Source organism: Grampus griseus, assembly GCF_964374135.1.
Source record: "Grampus griseus genome assembly, chromosome: 21".
Taxonomy (NCBI): Eukaryota; Metazoa; Chordata; class Mammalia; order Artiodactyla; family Delphinidae; genus Grampus; species Grampus griseus.
Window position 1 is genome coordinate 14,221,484 of NC_139015.1, and position 17,561 is coordinate 14,239,044.

The 17,561-nt window shown below is 41.1% G+C and overlaps 1 protein-coding gene across 1 annotated transcript in view; it reads right to left on the reverse strand.

The window, feature by feature from the left end:
• FAT1 (FAT atypical cadherin 1) overlaps positions 1–17,561 on the reverse strand; it is a 119,760-nt gene that overhangs the window by 16,943 nt on the left and 85,256 nt on the right. The window contains exons 10-16 of the mRNA XM_082680545.1: positions 9,578–13,645; positions 8,818–9,014; positions 6,169–6,322; positions 5,133–5,366; positions 3,663–4,052; positions 2,176–2,390; positions 1,779–1,916 (exon numbers count right to left, since the gene is read on the reverse strand). Coding sequence (XP_082536671.1) covers positions 1,779–1,916; positions 2,176–2,390; positions 3,663–4,052; positions 5,133–5,366; positions 6,169–6,322; positions 8,818–9,014; positions 9,578–13,645 — 5,396 coding nt within the window. The remainder of the gene's footprint in view (positions 1–1,778; positions 1,917–2,175; positions 2,391–3,662; positions 4,053–5,132; positions 5,367–6,168; positions 6,323–8,817; positions 9,015–9,577; positions 13,646–17,561) is intronic.

The following is a 17,561-nucleotide window of genomic DNA, read 5'->3' on the forward strand; positions in this document are numbered from 1 at the left end:
TTCTCAACACTCAGCTCACCCTCCCCGCATCCATGTCACTCTTGGATTGTAGTCAACTGTCTAAATCTCCCAAGATCCTCGCTTTGGGAACTTCCTACAAAAGAAGGTGAGTTAAGTGAGGTGGCCTCTCTTCCAGGACAGTTTCTTTAAAGCTCTCTCTTCCAGAATGAGCAGTTAAGAGGCCAAGAAGCTGGCTAACCCCAGAGGACGTGCTGCAGAATGTCAGTCCTGAAAGACGCTCCAACAAAAAGAGGACAACGTAGCTTGGGAGACTCCCTTTTGCCATCTCCCAATGGACATGAGTACACTAAAGGATCTGAGAAGTGTTTCAGTCAAAAATACTAAGTTTTGTTCTGCCCAGCAGTACTGCAATCCTAAGCATAACAGTCATGCTTCCTAAACTCTGGGAAAGTCCCCGCTCAAAATAACAGGTCAGAAAAGGAATTAAGAATGGACTTTGATGAAATATCTCAGCACTGTCTCCCCAAATTCCTCTAATCTTGGATTTACCCACTACTCTTCTGAAATTGCAGTCTTTATTATCATCGATGCCCTTCCAATTCCCCAAACCAAGGCTCTTTCACTTCTCCTTCACTTCATTACCTCTGAGGCAGCTCCCCTCCTGTCTGTGAGAGCACATGACTAAGTGGATGGATGGATGGATGGATGGATGGATGGACGGATGGATGGACAAAGGGAGGGAGGGCTTGCCTCTCTCCTTATTCACTCACTTTTATCTCAATACCTCAGATCACTTCCATAATCATCTTCAGAGGCATGTACCATAGCTGTATTTCCAGCTTTCAAGTCTCCTAAGTTTGACTAAAATCTCTAAATGCTGGCTGAATAATTTTACTTGAATACGCCACTTTCCTCTACAAATCAGCATCTTGAAAAATCACGTTCAAGCACCTCTCCCAGTGCTGAGTTTACGCCCTGTGACCTCCTACTCGCCTTTAATGGCACCACCCAGTCACAGCAAGACTGAAATGCATCGAGTCCTCTGCCACCTCTGCTTTCTCTGGAGGGCCATAGCTGAGCTCCGTGGACCTAATTTTTCCTCTACAAAGTTTCTGCACTTGTCTTGTCATTGCTACTTTCCCAGTTTGGGCTCTTGCTGTTTCATAACTGATGAACTGTCACTGTCCCTCCCACCTCTGGGATAACACTTAGACCTGCTGTAGGACTGGTCTTCAGCAACCACCTCCTGTGCTGTTACACCTGGGCTCACAGCATCGGTAACCACCTAATGCCTGCAGTGCCAGCCTGGTTTTGTCTGTGGCCTGTCATCTGTTCCTAAAACTCTTCATCTATCTCTCCTCCCTCACCTGTTTGTACGATCGCTCTACTCCAACACAACTGAACAGAATCACCTAAAGACACCCACATCTCTTCCTTCCTCCATCCTTGTTCCCCCGGTTCCTCACAGGGAATTCCCTCCTCTCAACACTATGTTTTCCTGAATCTCTGCTATTATTTAAAACCCAGCTTCTAGCTCCATGAAGCGTCTCAAAACACTGGTGCCAACAGTAACTTGGTCCTGAATACAAACTCGTATTATCCAACCTTCACATTACTATGAAACACATCACATATTCTGGAGATCTTCATACTACAACTGCTTTTCAAGTATTTATATCTTGCTTGTCACTTACTGAGAACAAGGCTGGTTCTACCCTTTTAACACTTCCCAAACTGTCGGCAGAGGCGAACACAAGGCACTTCCATCTACTGATCTGACAATCTGTAAACAATCTACGTCAGATTTTTCCACTTACTGTTTCCCGGTCTAGAAGTTTGGTCACTTTCACTTCTCCCCTGGCAGGGTCGATTGTAAATGGACTTCCCTGATTGCCGTCTATAATTGAATAGCGGATGTGGCTGTTTGAAGGTCCATCGGCATCATCTGCCATAACCTAGAAAAATCACACTCCGGTTTAGGAGACAGATGAGGGAGGGACAGAAGTCGACTAAGCAAATTTCTGATATCAACAGCCAGTTTGTGTTAAGGCAATCACTTAAAATAGAGTCAGTAACTAAAGAGGCTAGCAAAAGACATTTCCCTATCTTCAAATTATCAATATTTTCAAGTAAGGCCACTACAAAAACTGGATCAATCTCCCTAAAAATTCTTGCACAGACCCAGAAGAAGGCTGTAGGGGAAGAGGTACGCACTGTAATGACAGACTGTTCAAGAACAGCATCTTCACTGATCACTGCCGTGTAGGTGTCTTGGCTGAACACTGGGGTGTTGTCATTGATGTCTGTTACGTTGATGTTCACAGTTGCAACATCACTCAGTGAAGGTGTGCCCCCATCAGTGGCTTCTACCGTCAGGTAATACTCATGAGAGCTTTCATAGTCCAGATTCTCAATGATAAATATGGCCCCTGAACAGAAAATCAAAATTACTTTCCAGTGCTTTAAAATGCCACCACATTCTCCTCCTATGACTAAAATTTTCAGTTCAGTAGTTTACTTACCATTTATGTATGGGTTCTAATTTCTTAATTCAACAATTAAAACATGAATTTGCCCATCCTTGGAACCTTATTTATTTCTCTTAATTACTTTCCTGATACTCTTTGTGATATGTGAATTGCTTTCCTAGTCAGTATTCCTTATGTCTCCCTGCTATAAAAATGATAACATTTCTTATCTCTTTTCAATGATAGTTTACTACAGACTTTAATGAAATAGAAAATACAAAAATTCTGTTCTTTGGCTTTTCGTTTCCTTTTCCTTCTCATACTTTTTCTTTTACAGAAATGTACATCCTTTTAAAAAATCTCCAGAATGACTATTTATATCCCGTCATTTTTTAAAAATCCCTTTTTGATTTAGTAATTCCTTTAACGTCTTTCCTTTTAACTTCCTTATAGTCTACCCTACGTAAAGAGCCCTAAAAATAACAATTTTATGATATGTGCTAAAAATACATTTTAAAACAGCATCATCACACACGTACCCTTCAGTTGAAAGCCACATACAATTAAATACAGTTGGAATGGAGCAATTTTTTACAGAGCAATTTACTTACACCTATTTTAGATGACAGATTAACAAGACTACAAAAAGTATTTATGCAGCCAGAGTCAATAGCGCCAATGACTTCTGACCTTGTTGGCGGTCACTCAGTAAGTGACTCGGTCCAAGTACTTCGACGGTTGTCTATAATTAGCATAATGAAGAGATCAATTTAATGAATTATCAGATGTCCCCTACTGAAACTAAGATCAAAGAGGTCGAAACTGCTGTTTCACCTGGGAAGCTACTTCACATGAGATCCACGTGGGCCATAAAAAGGAGTCGTTCTGCAAAATCTTCTACCATCTTCAATTCTTTACCTTTACTGATTTATGACACCTTATATTTTTACTAAATTACTAGAGTATGATGCTTTAATTTTCTATTTAAAGTTAATTTGCTTATAGTTATAATGGATAAGCCAGAAATGTATTTTATTATGTAGAACTATAGTTTAAAGTCTTCTAAACCACTCTGAATCCCACTTATGATAACAACACAAAGAAAACTTGGGTCTTCTCTTTTAGAGTATCTATTGACAATGTATGACCTGTTTTTGTACCAGGTGAAGTGCTGAGCAATCTAGCCGTTTTTTGCAGAATAAAGGGCTTCCTCTCGTTTGCATGGTAGGTTACCTGTTTTAGAATCTATGCTGAATTTCCCATGTTCGTTTCCACTTATTATCGAGTAGGTGATTTCTGCATTTGCTTCAATATCCCTACTTGCTGCATACACTTGAAGAACTTCTGTTCCAATGAGAACATCCTCAGACACTGTGGCACCATATTCACGGTATTCAAACACGGGTGGGTTGTCATTTATATCCAAAACGGATACAACAACAGTGCCGGTAGCTGTCAACCTTCTTGGCAAACCATGATCTACAGCTTTCAAAGTTAGAGTGTATACTGCCTGTAGTTCTCTATCCAAAGGCTTTTCTAACTGAATGATTCCAGATAATTCATTAATGGAGAACTGTCCATCAGCAGAGTTAATCAGTGAGTAGGATACCTTCCGATTCAGTCCTGTCAAGACATGACATCACGTCAGAATGTTTTATTTCAAGAAACGTAAACGAATTATTTTTTTTTAAATCCAGCATACATATGAAAAAGGGAAAATGCCAATATACATTATTTTAAAATTCTTATGACTATGATCTTAAAAATGTAAACTTTAAAATGAGCAATTTGTTGAGTTAAAACAAATATAATTTCATAGTCATCTGGCTTTTTCAGACTACGTTATACAGGAACTTATGCTCTAACAGCCAGCAGATCTTTAAAAATCAAGCCTATTTGTTATTTAGCTTCAGTAACAAAAATTTATTTGAAAAGTAACATTTTTGGTATTCTTCTGATTCTTCAGTGTTAGAATGACTGAAGAAGTTATTTTTATTCTCTGCTATCAAAATGCTATGAATATATACCTTAGAGTCTTATTTTCTCTATAAAAAATTGGAAAGGTCTGTAAAACTATAACAATATATCGTTTTCTTCTGTTATGTTCCTATGATACTAAATCTCTTTGTCACTAATGCTTTATTCACAAAAAATAACACTTCACTAATTAATTCAATGGGACATAAAGATCAGTTTATCTCATCACTAAGCAGAATTTTAGGGGTACCACAGATACTTTACAATAGTAAGTTCACTGGGCACAATTTTGAGACTTCAAATATTCATTAAAAATGAGTTCATTGGGCTTCCCTGGTGGCGCGGTGGTTGAGAGTCCGCCTGCCAATGCAGGGGACATGGGTTCGTGCCCCGGTCTGGGAGGATCCCACATGCCGCGGAGTGGCTGGGCCCGTGAGCCATGGCCGCTGGGCCTGCGCTCCGCAACGGGAGAGGCCACATCAGTGAGAGGCCCGCGTATCGCCAAAAAAAAAAAAAAAAAAAAAAAAAAGAGTTTATTATTCTGAAGATTTCATTCCATTTTTAATGCTAACACGATTTTTAACGGTAGCATGACAATGGTGAGTTATTCAACATGCATGAGGTAGGGGTCATCAGAGGGGCTGAATGTGGAACAGTGCTCTAAAATAGGCTCCTCCTCAGGTAACAGTGCATAGTTTGAAGGCAAAAGCATCACTTGGGCGATACCTGCATCCACATCCGTGGCCTGTACCCTTGTGAGGAGCGTGCCAGGCTCTGTGTTTTCAAACACAGTGATGGTGTAAGGATCGGCAGAGAATTCGGGGGCGTTATCATTCACATCCTCTAACGTGAGCACAATATCAGCTTGACAGAATCTTCCCCCTCCATCCGTGGCCTTGACCAGCAGATTATAGGTTGCCTGGTCCTCGCGGTCAAGGGGGGCTAATGTTTTCAGTTCACCTAAAAACAAAAATAAATGGGCTCACTTGAAATTTAAGATGTGACTGCAAGAGCACATCTTTCTTCCCCTTTTCTCTTACATTGAGAAAATCTGAATAACAGCCTTCCTCTGGAGAACAATTTTATTAGTGACAGAGTCAGCAGCTGTGGGAGCCCTCAGAGCTGGAGGGTTTCAAACCCTGCCAGGTGCTAGCTCTAAGCCTTAAAGCTCTCCAGGTCAGGACCTCTCGTATTATATAGGATGCCCAAAAGCAAAAGAGCTGCCAATTTACCAAATTAAAAACATTTTTAAATTGACTCAAAAATTAGATTCACATGTTTATCATTAATTTGGGGGGAGCTTAATAGAAAACTGCTACTTGACCCCCAATTTTAACAAAATACAAATTGAAAGAGAAAGTCCTAGAGGTTTAAAGTAAAACACCACTCATCATTTTAATGAATACACTAAATTATAAATTTATGGTCACAAATTCAAGCAAACAAACTATATGTAAAATGGATAAAGCAGAAAGTTTGAGATATACTTTAACTTCTGAGTTTTTTTTTTTTAAAAAAGGTGATATAAAAAAACATAAATTTTAAATCCTCGGTTCAAGTAGGTGATTGTTGCTGTTTTTTATCTCACCCCAAATTTTACACATTGAATTGCTGTTTGCATTTCTAAAAGATGCCATTTTTGTAGCAGGAGAGTAAATTTTACAAGAACAAACTGTCATTTCAAATTTTCCGTGTGATCCAAAACCACCCACGCGTGACTTTGCTGGAACACAATTAGTTTTGCCCCAAACTCTACCTTTACCTGTGTCTGGATTTAGTTTGAATTTTTCTGCACCTGGACCAAATAATGTGTAAGTAATTTCGGCATTGGAACGGATATCTGCATCTGTAGCAGAGACCTGCATGATCAATTTCCCAGGAAAGGCATCTTCTGGAATCGTGTCGGAATATAAAGTCTACAAAGATTTTAAACAATACTGTTAACATAAAACATTAAAAGGTAACATGACTGCCAAGGGAGTAACAGAAATCATTTACCTTTGGTCACAGAACACATGGGAAATGACTAAAACTAAAATCCAAGGAGCTTTCAAAACTATTTTTCTTACAAAACATTTAAAACAGAGATGATTCATATAACAGTTAACAACCCCATATGCTGAAAGAGTCTGACCTGACATTTAACCTACAGAATTCTGAATACTTTGCCTTTGATTTGGTTTCATATTTAATTTAATTTAAATTCTTATGAGAAAATACACATAACACTCCATTTTTACCTAAAAATTAGAGAGAATACAAGCCTGATACATTACGTCTAATTTCCAACACAGGAATTTATTGTTTGCAATCACTGTTAAAACACCACCAAGTAACTGCATTTGGGAGAGAAGTGAGCCTCATGACACGGGAGAAAACAAAGGTTATCCAAGGCCTCCTGGGAGGGGGGCAAGTGATGCTCAGGCCAGGGCTCTCTTCTGCCCTGCTCCACCCCGTCTCTCTTCAAATCTGACCTGATTCTCAAACACAGTGAACGGTTGTTTTCCAGTTCCAAATATTTAGAAATCCATGTCGTACACCAAAACATAAGACAAACAGATAAGACGTTGTTAAATATATTTTCTTAATATGAGCTCAATTTTAGGTGAACTATGACGCATGAAACAGGATATTTTGTAATACTGATGATTCCGAATGATCTAGTGTCCTAATTAATACCAAAGGTGAAAGGAAAAGTGTTGAAAAACAGCAAAACACACACATTTAGTTTCTATAAGATACATACACACGCACGCACACACAGAATCCTCCTTCCATAAACCACTGTCACCAAAACCATGGATTGGAATGAACTCCTCACTCCTCAGAAGTCCCGCTCTCCCCCCAGCTGAATTATTCGTATCCATTTCCCGGAGAGCTCTGCCCCTCTGCCCGTCCAGCTACACACAGCTCATGCCCACTGCGGCGCTCTCCACCTCCCCGCCCCCTTCCAAGTCACCTGCTCCTTGACCCAGTCTTCCCTTTACCTACCACACTCTTCTTCCTACTTTTTACTCCCAACTTTCGTCACTGGCCAGATCTATCTCCTTGTTAACACCCTTTAATCTCCTGAAACCAGGCGTCCACCCACATCACTGCACTGGGACCACCATCTCCAAGCCAGTCACAGAACCCAATGGTCTGTTTCACTCAGTCCGCTTTTTATCTCTGTCACACCTCTGCTGGCCATCCCGCCTCCTAAAAGTTCTCCCCTCCTTTGCTCTCAACTACACTGTGCTGGTATCTGCGCTCTCTTCCTTCCGCCTTCTTTCTCTCTAGGGGGATACCTGTCTCTACTCTTTCCCTCCTTGCTATTATCCTCTAAAGCGAATGCAGTCAGCAGTTATCCACCCAAGCTGCCAAGTTCACACACCCATCCTCCATCTCGCTAACTCTAAATGACTATAAAAACACATTCAACTGAACGTCCCGTGATCTTAAACTGAACAAATCTTAAGTGGAATTCAGCATGCTTCCTCTAAAACCAATTCCCGCTCCAGGCTCATCTGTGGTCTTTCTCCCAAACACTCCTGTAGGAAACCTAAAATCAACCTTGACTTAACTAACATGCTTGTCGCGATGTCACGGCCAGGCAGGACCAAGTGCCACTGCTTTTCCCGTCACAGCATCTTTCATCCTTCCGTTCCCTGTGCCTCAGTCCACTGCCTGTTATCCCCACTTTCACACTTCCTCAGCTAAATGGAAACAATGCTACCAGACTCAGCTTCTCTCAGGAACTCCTGGAGTACGCCATCTCCACCTTTCACGTAAGGAAGGATTCGTGGAGTCCCAGCTCCCTGGAACGCCCTCCATAGCCCCTCTCACCCAGTTTACCCTCCGGCCCCAATGCCCTTCCGTTTCCACTCTTGGTGATCTCATCACCACCTCCCAAAGGCTGAGCTTTTCCTCATCCTCCAGTTCCGGGGACAACTCCCGCCCTCACTGAGCAACCTCAGGTGGCGCAGCTCTTCCTTGGTGTGCATTTTGTCCTCATGTTAAACGGTGGGCTCCACAGGGGCAGAAGCCACACGCTTCACCTCTGGGTTCCTCTAGCGTGTACAAGAGCAAGGGCCCAAAATACGGTCTCTTGGTGCAGAACAGAGCTACCTCACCCCCAAATGAAGGGAATCTTTTCATGAAAACGTAACAGAGCAACGCTTATATACAACTGTAATCCTGTCAGCAATTCACAGTATTTTGAACTAGGTTTTTAAGCTATTTAGCATCCCCCAAAAGTAGTTCTGAAGCTAATGCAACTCTTGCCCCATTTAACCCTCACCTCGACTTAAACATTAAGAGATTACAACATGAAACACATTTGAACTACTCTACAGCACCACGTGACAGTCCTTCTGAAAGGTTTAAGAAAGAAATCTGAATTCATAATATATAGACTTAAAGAGCATCCTACCTTTTCACAAATGGGACTGTTGTCATTTGCATCAAGGACTTTGACTTCAACTATAGCTTTTGATGAGAAGGTCCCATCAGTTGCTGTGATAGTCAGAAGATAATTGTCCCTTTTTTCCCTATCTAGAGGTTTCTTCACATAGACCTTCCATTCATTCTGTATATTTTCAATAGCAAACTGCCCCAAAGGATCCCCTCCTATTAAATCAATGGAAGGAGATGACAGTCAAATTTGTTGAAATAATAAAAGGAATAACAGGAGAAATAAATTGTACAAAAGATATATAATATTATGATTCAAAAGAATTAAGTTTTAAAGAAAGTAATTACACTTAAATTAATTTTATTAGCTTTCCCATTCACTAACCCCTCCCACCCAAAACCCTCAAAAAACCCAAAAACCAAAGAAAGCAGCACTAAAATGTGTATTTAAACGCAGCATTAAGCCAAATAAAATTTCAAGACTATCAGTAAACATTTTAGCCTATACTGAAACGATAGATTTTTAAAATTATAATATCTTTTTTATACAGTGTATAAAGATCAACAGAATGAATCATCAAAATCAGCCTAATGAAACAACTACTGGCTTTGCTCAGGCAAAGAACTTGAAACATAGCTTAAGAGATGTTATTTCTACTTATTTTAGATATACTAAAATCGTCCCTTCAACTCTCAATTTCCATAAAACACATATCTCAGAATTTATACTTCTAATACAACTTAATTTTAAATTAAACCATTCACTTTAAACACGTTACCTGTTATGTAATATGTAACTTGTCTGTTGATCTCTTCAGAATCAGCATCCGTGGTACTCAGGATGGCAATTACGCCCCCTGGTGGATCATCTTCACTCACAGTCCCTTTATAAATCTCTGCTGTGAACCGTGGGGGACTATCGTTGACATCGGCGACAGTAACATCCACAATGGCTGTGGAGGAGAGCTGAACCTTTTCACCATGGTCTGATGCAACCACCTTAATCTGATAACTGTCTCTCTCTTCGTGGTCAAGTTCCTTTAGGGTTGTAATCCATCCTGTTTCCATGTTAATGGTGAAAGATTCGATGACTTCTACACTTTGTGACTGATCTAGACTATACATAACTTGGCCATTGGTTCCTGAATCTAGATCAGACGCCCTGATCTGGATGACTCTGCTTCCCCCTGGCAGGTTTTCAACAGTAAATGCCTCATATGGACTAGACTCCAAGACAGGGCTGTTATCATTTGCATCTTTCACTTGGATACTAACATCTACAGAAGCCACCACCTCATAGTCATCGTGAGTGCACCTGGCAAGTACGGAAAACTGGTACCACTTAGTTGTCTCATGGTCCAGACCCTTCTCCAGTTTCAGTCTCCCATTCTGTCTGTCGATCACAAAGAACTCATCTCTGTTGCTCTCTGGAGTATTCCCTTTGACTAGGCTGTAAAGGACAGTCTCGCTATGCTCTGCTCGAATGAGATCTATTTCTGTTCCAATAGGAACGTCTTCTGAAACTGTATAGGTGTAAAATGGTTCTGAAAACCTTGGAAGCCGCATTTCTGGTGGAAGTACTTTAACATAGACGGGAACAACAGATTCTTTGGGTGGAGACCCACTATCCACAGCTCTGACAAAGAAAGTGAAGACCTCGTTTTCTAAGCCAATTAAGCTTTCTTTTGTAGTTATTATGCCAGACAGTCTGTTAATTTCCAAATTCTCTTTAACGCCTTCAGAATCTGCTTCAATGGCATAGGTGATGTCGGCATTGGATCCCTCATCAGCGTCACTGGCAAGGACTTTGATGACCGACGTCCCTTTGGGAGCATTGGATCCAACATTCACCTCAAACTTGGTTGCTCGAAACTGTGGTGCATTGTCGTTGTCATCTGTAAGGATGACGTTAATGGTGCAGAAAGCAACTTTTCCACCAGTGTCCTTGGCCATGAAACGAACTGGGATTACTTTTTCCACTGGGGTTTCTCGATCAAGTTTTTCTAAAGTAAAGATCTGTCCTCTCTCATTTGTGTAAAACCTGTCTTTGGCAAAGTCATTTACAATATGGTAGGTAACGTGACCGTAAATACCCGAATCCCCATCAGTTGCTTTAACCTCGGTCACCAGGGTGTGCAAGGGAGCATTTTCAGCAAGCTCCACTTCATACTCGTTCTGAAGAAAAATGGGACTGTGCAAATTGCCTCCAATCACACTCACATGAACCTGAGCTGAACTCCTAAAAACTCCGTCAGACACAGAAACCTGAAGGGTGTACGATGGCTTCAGGGCATGCCGGCGCAGGTTGGAGAGCGTGATGATCCCCGTCCTGCTGTCAATGACAAAATTCTTATGATCATTGCCAGACAGAATGGAATATTCCAACTTGTCTATGTCTGAACTGTCCGCATCATAGGCTTTGACACAGGTCACAAAATGCCCATGGGCAGCGTGCTCGCTAATTCTGGCTTCATAAATCTGTTGGTCAAATAGTGGTGGGTGATCGTTGAGGTCGGTGACATCCACTGTGACAACCACTTCGCTGCTCAGAGGAGGCATGCCGCCATCAACAGCCCTTACAAAAATCTTGTGCTGCTGGAACTGCTCAAAATCCAAAGTCCTAACCAGGGAAATGAGGCCAGTGCTGCTGTCTATGTGAAAATGATCATGACTCTTGCTATGATTCCCAAACATATGGTATGAAATCCCTCTGTTTGGTTCTGAGTCAGAATCTGTTGCTCTGACTTGAACCACGGATGTGCCAATTACAGATGCCTCGGACAGGGTGGTGGCATAGGACTGCTGGGCAAACACGGGAGGGTTGTCATTGACGTCTTCCACGATTACGTCCACAAAGACCTCGGCGTGAGCACCGGTCAAGGAGTCAGTCGCTCGGATGCTCAGTTTATATGCTGGGTGGGACTCAAAGTCCAGAGGCGCTATGACATTGATAACTCCGGTGTTGAAGTTAATAGTAAACTGGCTGAAAGGATCGCCATCTGTGATGCTATAGAACACTTTCAAGCCCTCTGGACTGTTGGCTTGTACGTGGACAACGGGGCTGTGCATCTGGACGTTCTCTGGAATCTCGGCGCTGTAGAAAGGCTTTTCAAACACAGGCATGGCTTTGTTCATAACGGTGATGGGAACCATGACTTCAGCCGAAAAAGCTGGGTTTCCTCCATCTTTTGCAACCACTGTGACAAGATATTCTTTATTTAAGGTGTCAGGTTCAAACTGTTTTTTCAGTGAAATCTCCCCTGAGACTCCAATTTGGAAGTGTTCGTGGTGTTCCTTGAGGTAGTAGTGCACTTCCCCGTTCCTGCCGCCGTCTCTGTCGATGGCTGTCACGTAGCGAATAACATGGCCCACGGCGGTATCCACTTTAACGACGGCGTAGTAAGGCAGGTTGACAAACACCGGTGCATTATCATTCTGGTCTTCGACGATGACCTTTACAATGACACGGGCCACTGCTGAAGGCTTGCGTTCTTGGGTCACTTCCACTACCACATCAAAGGTCTCCTGCTGTTCACGATCAAACGGTATGCCAGTGGTCGACAGAACTCCGGACGTGCGGCTGATTTTGAATCTGCGATCTGGGTTGAGGATGTGATAAAACAGGGGCTCGTTGATTGGATTCCCGATAGCAGTTATGACAGCTAATCTTCTGGCTTCAGTAGAATTCTCTTTCACTACCACAGAGTAGAAATCTTGGGTAAACTTCAGCTGACTTTCTTTGCTTTCTTTCACGTTAATTTTCACAGAGGTTAAGCTTGCAAATCTGCCATCAGAGGCTCTGACAGTTAACTCATAGCGGCTCCTCAACTGAGTTGTGTTTTGTACAGTTATAGTACCAGTCTTGTGGTCCATTAAGAACTTCTCCCCGATGTTGCCTTCGGTGATGGAGTACATTAACTGTGACAGTGCGCTTGAATCAGCATCTGTAGCATTTACTGTAATGACCTTGACTCCTTTGTATGTTGGCAACAAAAGAGATGCTTCATACAATGATGTGGAGAACACAGGAGGGCAGTCATTAATGTCAATAACATGGATAGTCACGTTGGCTGCATATTCAGCAAATAAACATGGTGTTCCCATGTCATGAACTTGTACAGTGAAGTGAAAAGTACTTGTTTGTTCATAGTCCAAACTTAGTACTGTGTGAATAGCACCAGTGCTGGAATCAACAGTAAAATATTTGTGTATAGCTGGTTCAACAATGTGATAGACAAGCAAAGCATTTGATTCTTTATCAGCATCAGTGGCTCGAATAACTAATGGGACATTCCTGTCTGTTAGGACCACACTGTGAATTGAAGCTGATTCGCTAATGAGCCCCGTATATTCTGCCTGCGTAAAAACTGGCAAGTTGTCATTTTCATCCTGCAGATGCACTAGAACGGTTGTATTTGTAGACAAACCAGCCATGTTAGTTCCTTGTATTGTCAATGTATAAATGGGCAAAGTTTCAAAATCCAAAGCTTTCTGAGTGATGATACTTCCAGAATGTGGATTAATATCAAAGGCATCAGCTATATTTCCATCTTTTATTTCATATACCACTGATGACTGACTATGGGCTGTAACCATTCCGACAAAACTCCCAATGCTGATAGTTTCACTAATTTCAACAGAATACTCTTTTGATGTAAACTTGGGAGAGGCGTTGTCAGCCATGGTGACAAAGATACACACAGAAGTGATTTCACTCATTGGTGGGTTGCCTTTATCTATAGCTTTTACCATTAAGTCATATTCCACTTGGTTACTTCGATCTAATTCTTTGGCAGTTTTTATAGAGCCCAAGATGGGATCAATTGTAAAAGAATTTCCAATGTTTCCTGGGAGGAGAGAAAAAAGCATGTTAGAGAAAAATACAAGGACCTATCAATATTCGAATGGAACTTGTTTTATTCAATTTGTCTCATTTTTTCAATTTGTTTCGTTTTTATCTACTCTAAGGGCAAACTTTTCTGTTTTGTCTATAGATTATGAAAAGAAACAGAAGTAATATCACTCTGTACCTAAAGCCAAAAGTCACTCTCTCTGGTTGAATCAGGAATGTGTTGTGGAAGGATCTGGTTATCCTTCCATAAAAGAGTTTAGTTAATCATCTCCAAGAGTCCCTCAAAACCCCTTTGGAATATATTTATTTATCACTTTCAAACTCTCAAGAATCTTACCCACTATGAAAAGGGAAGACTTCAATTAAATTTAACAAACTTAAATAGAGTTGGCCCTTATTTTATGCATTCGGGGACTTGATGAGTAAGCCTGTGCGTACTCTGCCCCACTTTATGGGTTTTTTTCCAAGATTTCAGTAATATCCTCTGAATTTTTTCAGGTCAATTTAATTTCTAGGTGAGTGGTTCTCAACTGGAGGTGCTTTCACCCAGAGGGACATTCAACCATGTGTGGACCCCTTTTTGGTGACCACTACTTGTGGGGAGAGGGTGCTCCTAACCTCTAGTGAGTAGAGGCCAGGGATGCTGCTAAACATACTACAATGCACAGGACAGCCCCACAGCAAAGAACTTTCTGGTGCAAAATGTCAACATTGCTGAGGCTGAAAACTCTTAAGATTGTTTTACTTGCTTTTCTTTAGACATTTTCCAGCTACGTTATGTACATGTATTTAGCTGCAAATGCAACTCCACAATATTCCATAGTTTTGTGCCACTTGAGCTCCTCCTGAAACCAGGAGTTTACTACAGTTCTGCAGTTTACTCTCTTTCTGGGTAGATCAAGGCAGTGTGAGGGTCCTCAGATTCGATCCAACCACGAACCCTTCCTCCCTTTTCTGTTTTATAAACAGAGAGTCCAGAATCATTTATTCTAGTCATAGAACTGAATTGATCTAGTCTGAGGAGCTGCCGCAGAACTTGCTGAGGCAGAAGATCATGAAGCTCCCCATGCCTGAGTCTTTAAAAGCTTACTTGACATATTTTAGGGGAAAACAACTTCGAACAAGAAGAAAGAATGCCTACTGATAATTCCTTTAATATTGAAAATGTAGCATTTGTTAGGAGTTAAAAATTCTTTCTTTCATCAGAGGGAATTTATAGTGGAAAAACATATAACTTGTTTCTTAGTAATAAAAATGATGTATTCAGTGATTAAAAAGAATCCCTTTTATAAAATATACTTTTCTTTAAATCTTGGAAAATTTGAACTATTACACTTTACCCAAAACAAAGTCCACTTGCCACTTAACCGCCTTCTCAAATTCTGTGTTCCTCGAGGTCTGCAGTCGAGCACGGCCCTTCATAGACCAAAATTACTTCCTGTGACTTGCAAACCAGGGGCTCAACCAAGCACTCCTTCCTCCACATCATTGCTAGTAAACATTTCCTCTACAGCTTTCATTTCCTTCCTTTAATACATTTTCCAAAAATCCATGATAGTTCTTTCTGAGGCCAGACCCAGTCTGGTTTTCATTAAGTCTGCCTGGCTCTGCGTCCAGGCCCCAAGGCCATGCCTCAACCTGCAACAGGACAGAGGTCCAGAATGTCTCCAGGCCACGAAGCTCTGAGCCAAACCCTGGCTGCCTCTGCCAGGCCTCGCAGACACTAATTTCCGGCCTGTGTGTACCTACGAGCGCCAGTGACCCCAGTTCTCCCCCACTGTGTTTTAGTTGGTTATTGGGATTCCAAGGTCCTTTCTCAGCTACCTTTGCATCATCCCCACTTCCAAAGCTGTGACTGGTTGACTGCTTGGGGGGCTGTGAAAACCTCTGGACAACTGTCTTCATCCCCACTCTTTACTACCCTATGTCTGTACTAATATAGTAGCTGACCTACCATATTTTATATTCAGTCATCTAGATGCATTTCTCTTTTACTTTGTACAGTGAAAATCTTAAAGCTTCAAATACACAAGGCCTCACATGGAGGAATAAATGGATTTTATCTGCAATGAGAAGGCTCCTCAATCAAGTGAGCACATCCTCATCTCGGAACCACTGGGCTTGGTGGGTCCCTGCCTGGAACAGTCTTCCGCCAGCTATTCTCACTGCCTCTCCATGCACGCGTTCATTCATTCAGGTTTTGCCCAAATGCCTCCTTCTTAGAGAATGTGGTGGTGAGGCCTTCCTTGACCTCCCCATTCAGCATGGCTGTTTCTGTCCCATTACCCTGTTTTTTCTTTACAGCACGTATTGTCACTTGTTCTTATCTGTTCTCCCACTAGGATGTAAGCTCCACTTAAGCATGGCTTGTTTGATTCATTATTTTATCATCTCTGCCTAGAAAAATGCCTGACACATAGGAGACACTCAGCAAATGTTTGTTGAATGAAACAACTTTTACACATGTATGGAAAGAAAACAAATTAAATACCAAACAGGTTGATCAGCAGCTTGAAAAAAATTAATACATTCATTAAAGTACCATATTTATATTTCTACTTGGTTTTGTTTCCCTGCATTTATGCTATACTTCAATCACTACCAACAACCACTTGTTAGATGCGGCACTTCATTTAAAAGTATTAGCAAAAGGAACGTGTCATGACTATTTGGAAATCTCTGATAAAAAATTTTTATTAGCAATGTGACATTCAAAACATTCTTTATTACTTGTAGTATCTCGACTTTGATAAAGACAGCTCTGAGCTTGTCAACGATAACAAGAAGGTTACACAGGAACACAGCTAGTTAATCAGTATATGGATCCTACCTGTATCAATACATATGCTACGGCAGAAACCATCAGATTTGCAGATGGAAAGCAACACCATATTTATGTGGCAACACTGAGGGCTGCTGAGTGGCTTGAATGTGTCCTTGTCTGATCTAGTAATAGCCACATTCACCAAATATTGAAATATACATATGGCATTTGTGAACAAACTAATAGGGCAGTGACAGAAGTCTGTACTAGGTTGGGGCCTTAGTCATTCACTGTAGGAGAGATACTGGTTATTTCTAAATAGTTTTAAATTGTTCTTTCCATATGAACAAGGCAGTTATCTGGACAAACATGCAAATGTGTGCTCGTCAGCTATGACTGTATTACACATGTACACCCCAAAGGGCACGTCAGAAAGCTGTGCGCAGGACCTGCCTCTTCCCACGGTGGACATGCCGTGGATGCTGACTGCCCCACAGAATGGCAACCTTTGTAAAGCTTCAACTGCCATTACATTTTACATAAGTTTGGGGAAGAAAACCAATTCTAATCAATAAGTATATTTACGGAGTGTCTTCTATTTCCAGAGGTTATGACAGTTTTGAATTAACAATCATCTACTTTAAAAAAATAAATAAAACGCTACAGCCCAGAGTATGGCACCGATGTGTCTCTTAACCCCTAACTCAATTATTACTGAAAATATTCTTTAATTACTTCCTTTTTTCCCTAAAGACTCCTCATCAGACCAAACCTTTTGCTCCATAAATTGCTGCTAATATAGCCTGAATTTGTAACTACTCTTTTGAACTTTATTAAATGCAATCTGACACAAGTCAGAAGCAGGTGACTATGAATACACTGTTGAATGAAGGCTGTGTGACCATTTTATAGTGCCTACTATTCAACAGATTTACACACATACAATTCTACTGCATTTTAACGGTAGTTGTTTCCTATAAAGTAACCTGTATAGCATGATTTTTACATTACCAAATCTATCCAATTATCTTCTTTGAAGCCCAGAGTTTATATCAGAATAGGCCCTTGGTATTATCTATTCTTTGAGTGGAGACACAGTTCCATTCTTGGAATACCGAATTACTAATCCCATCAGTCATTACAAGCA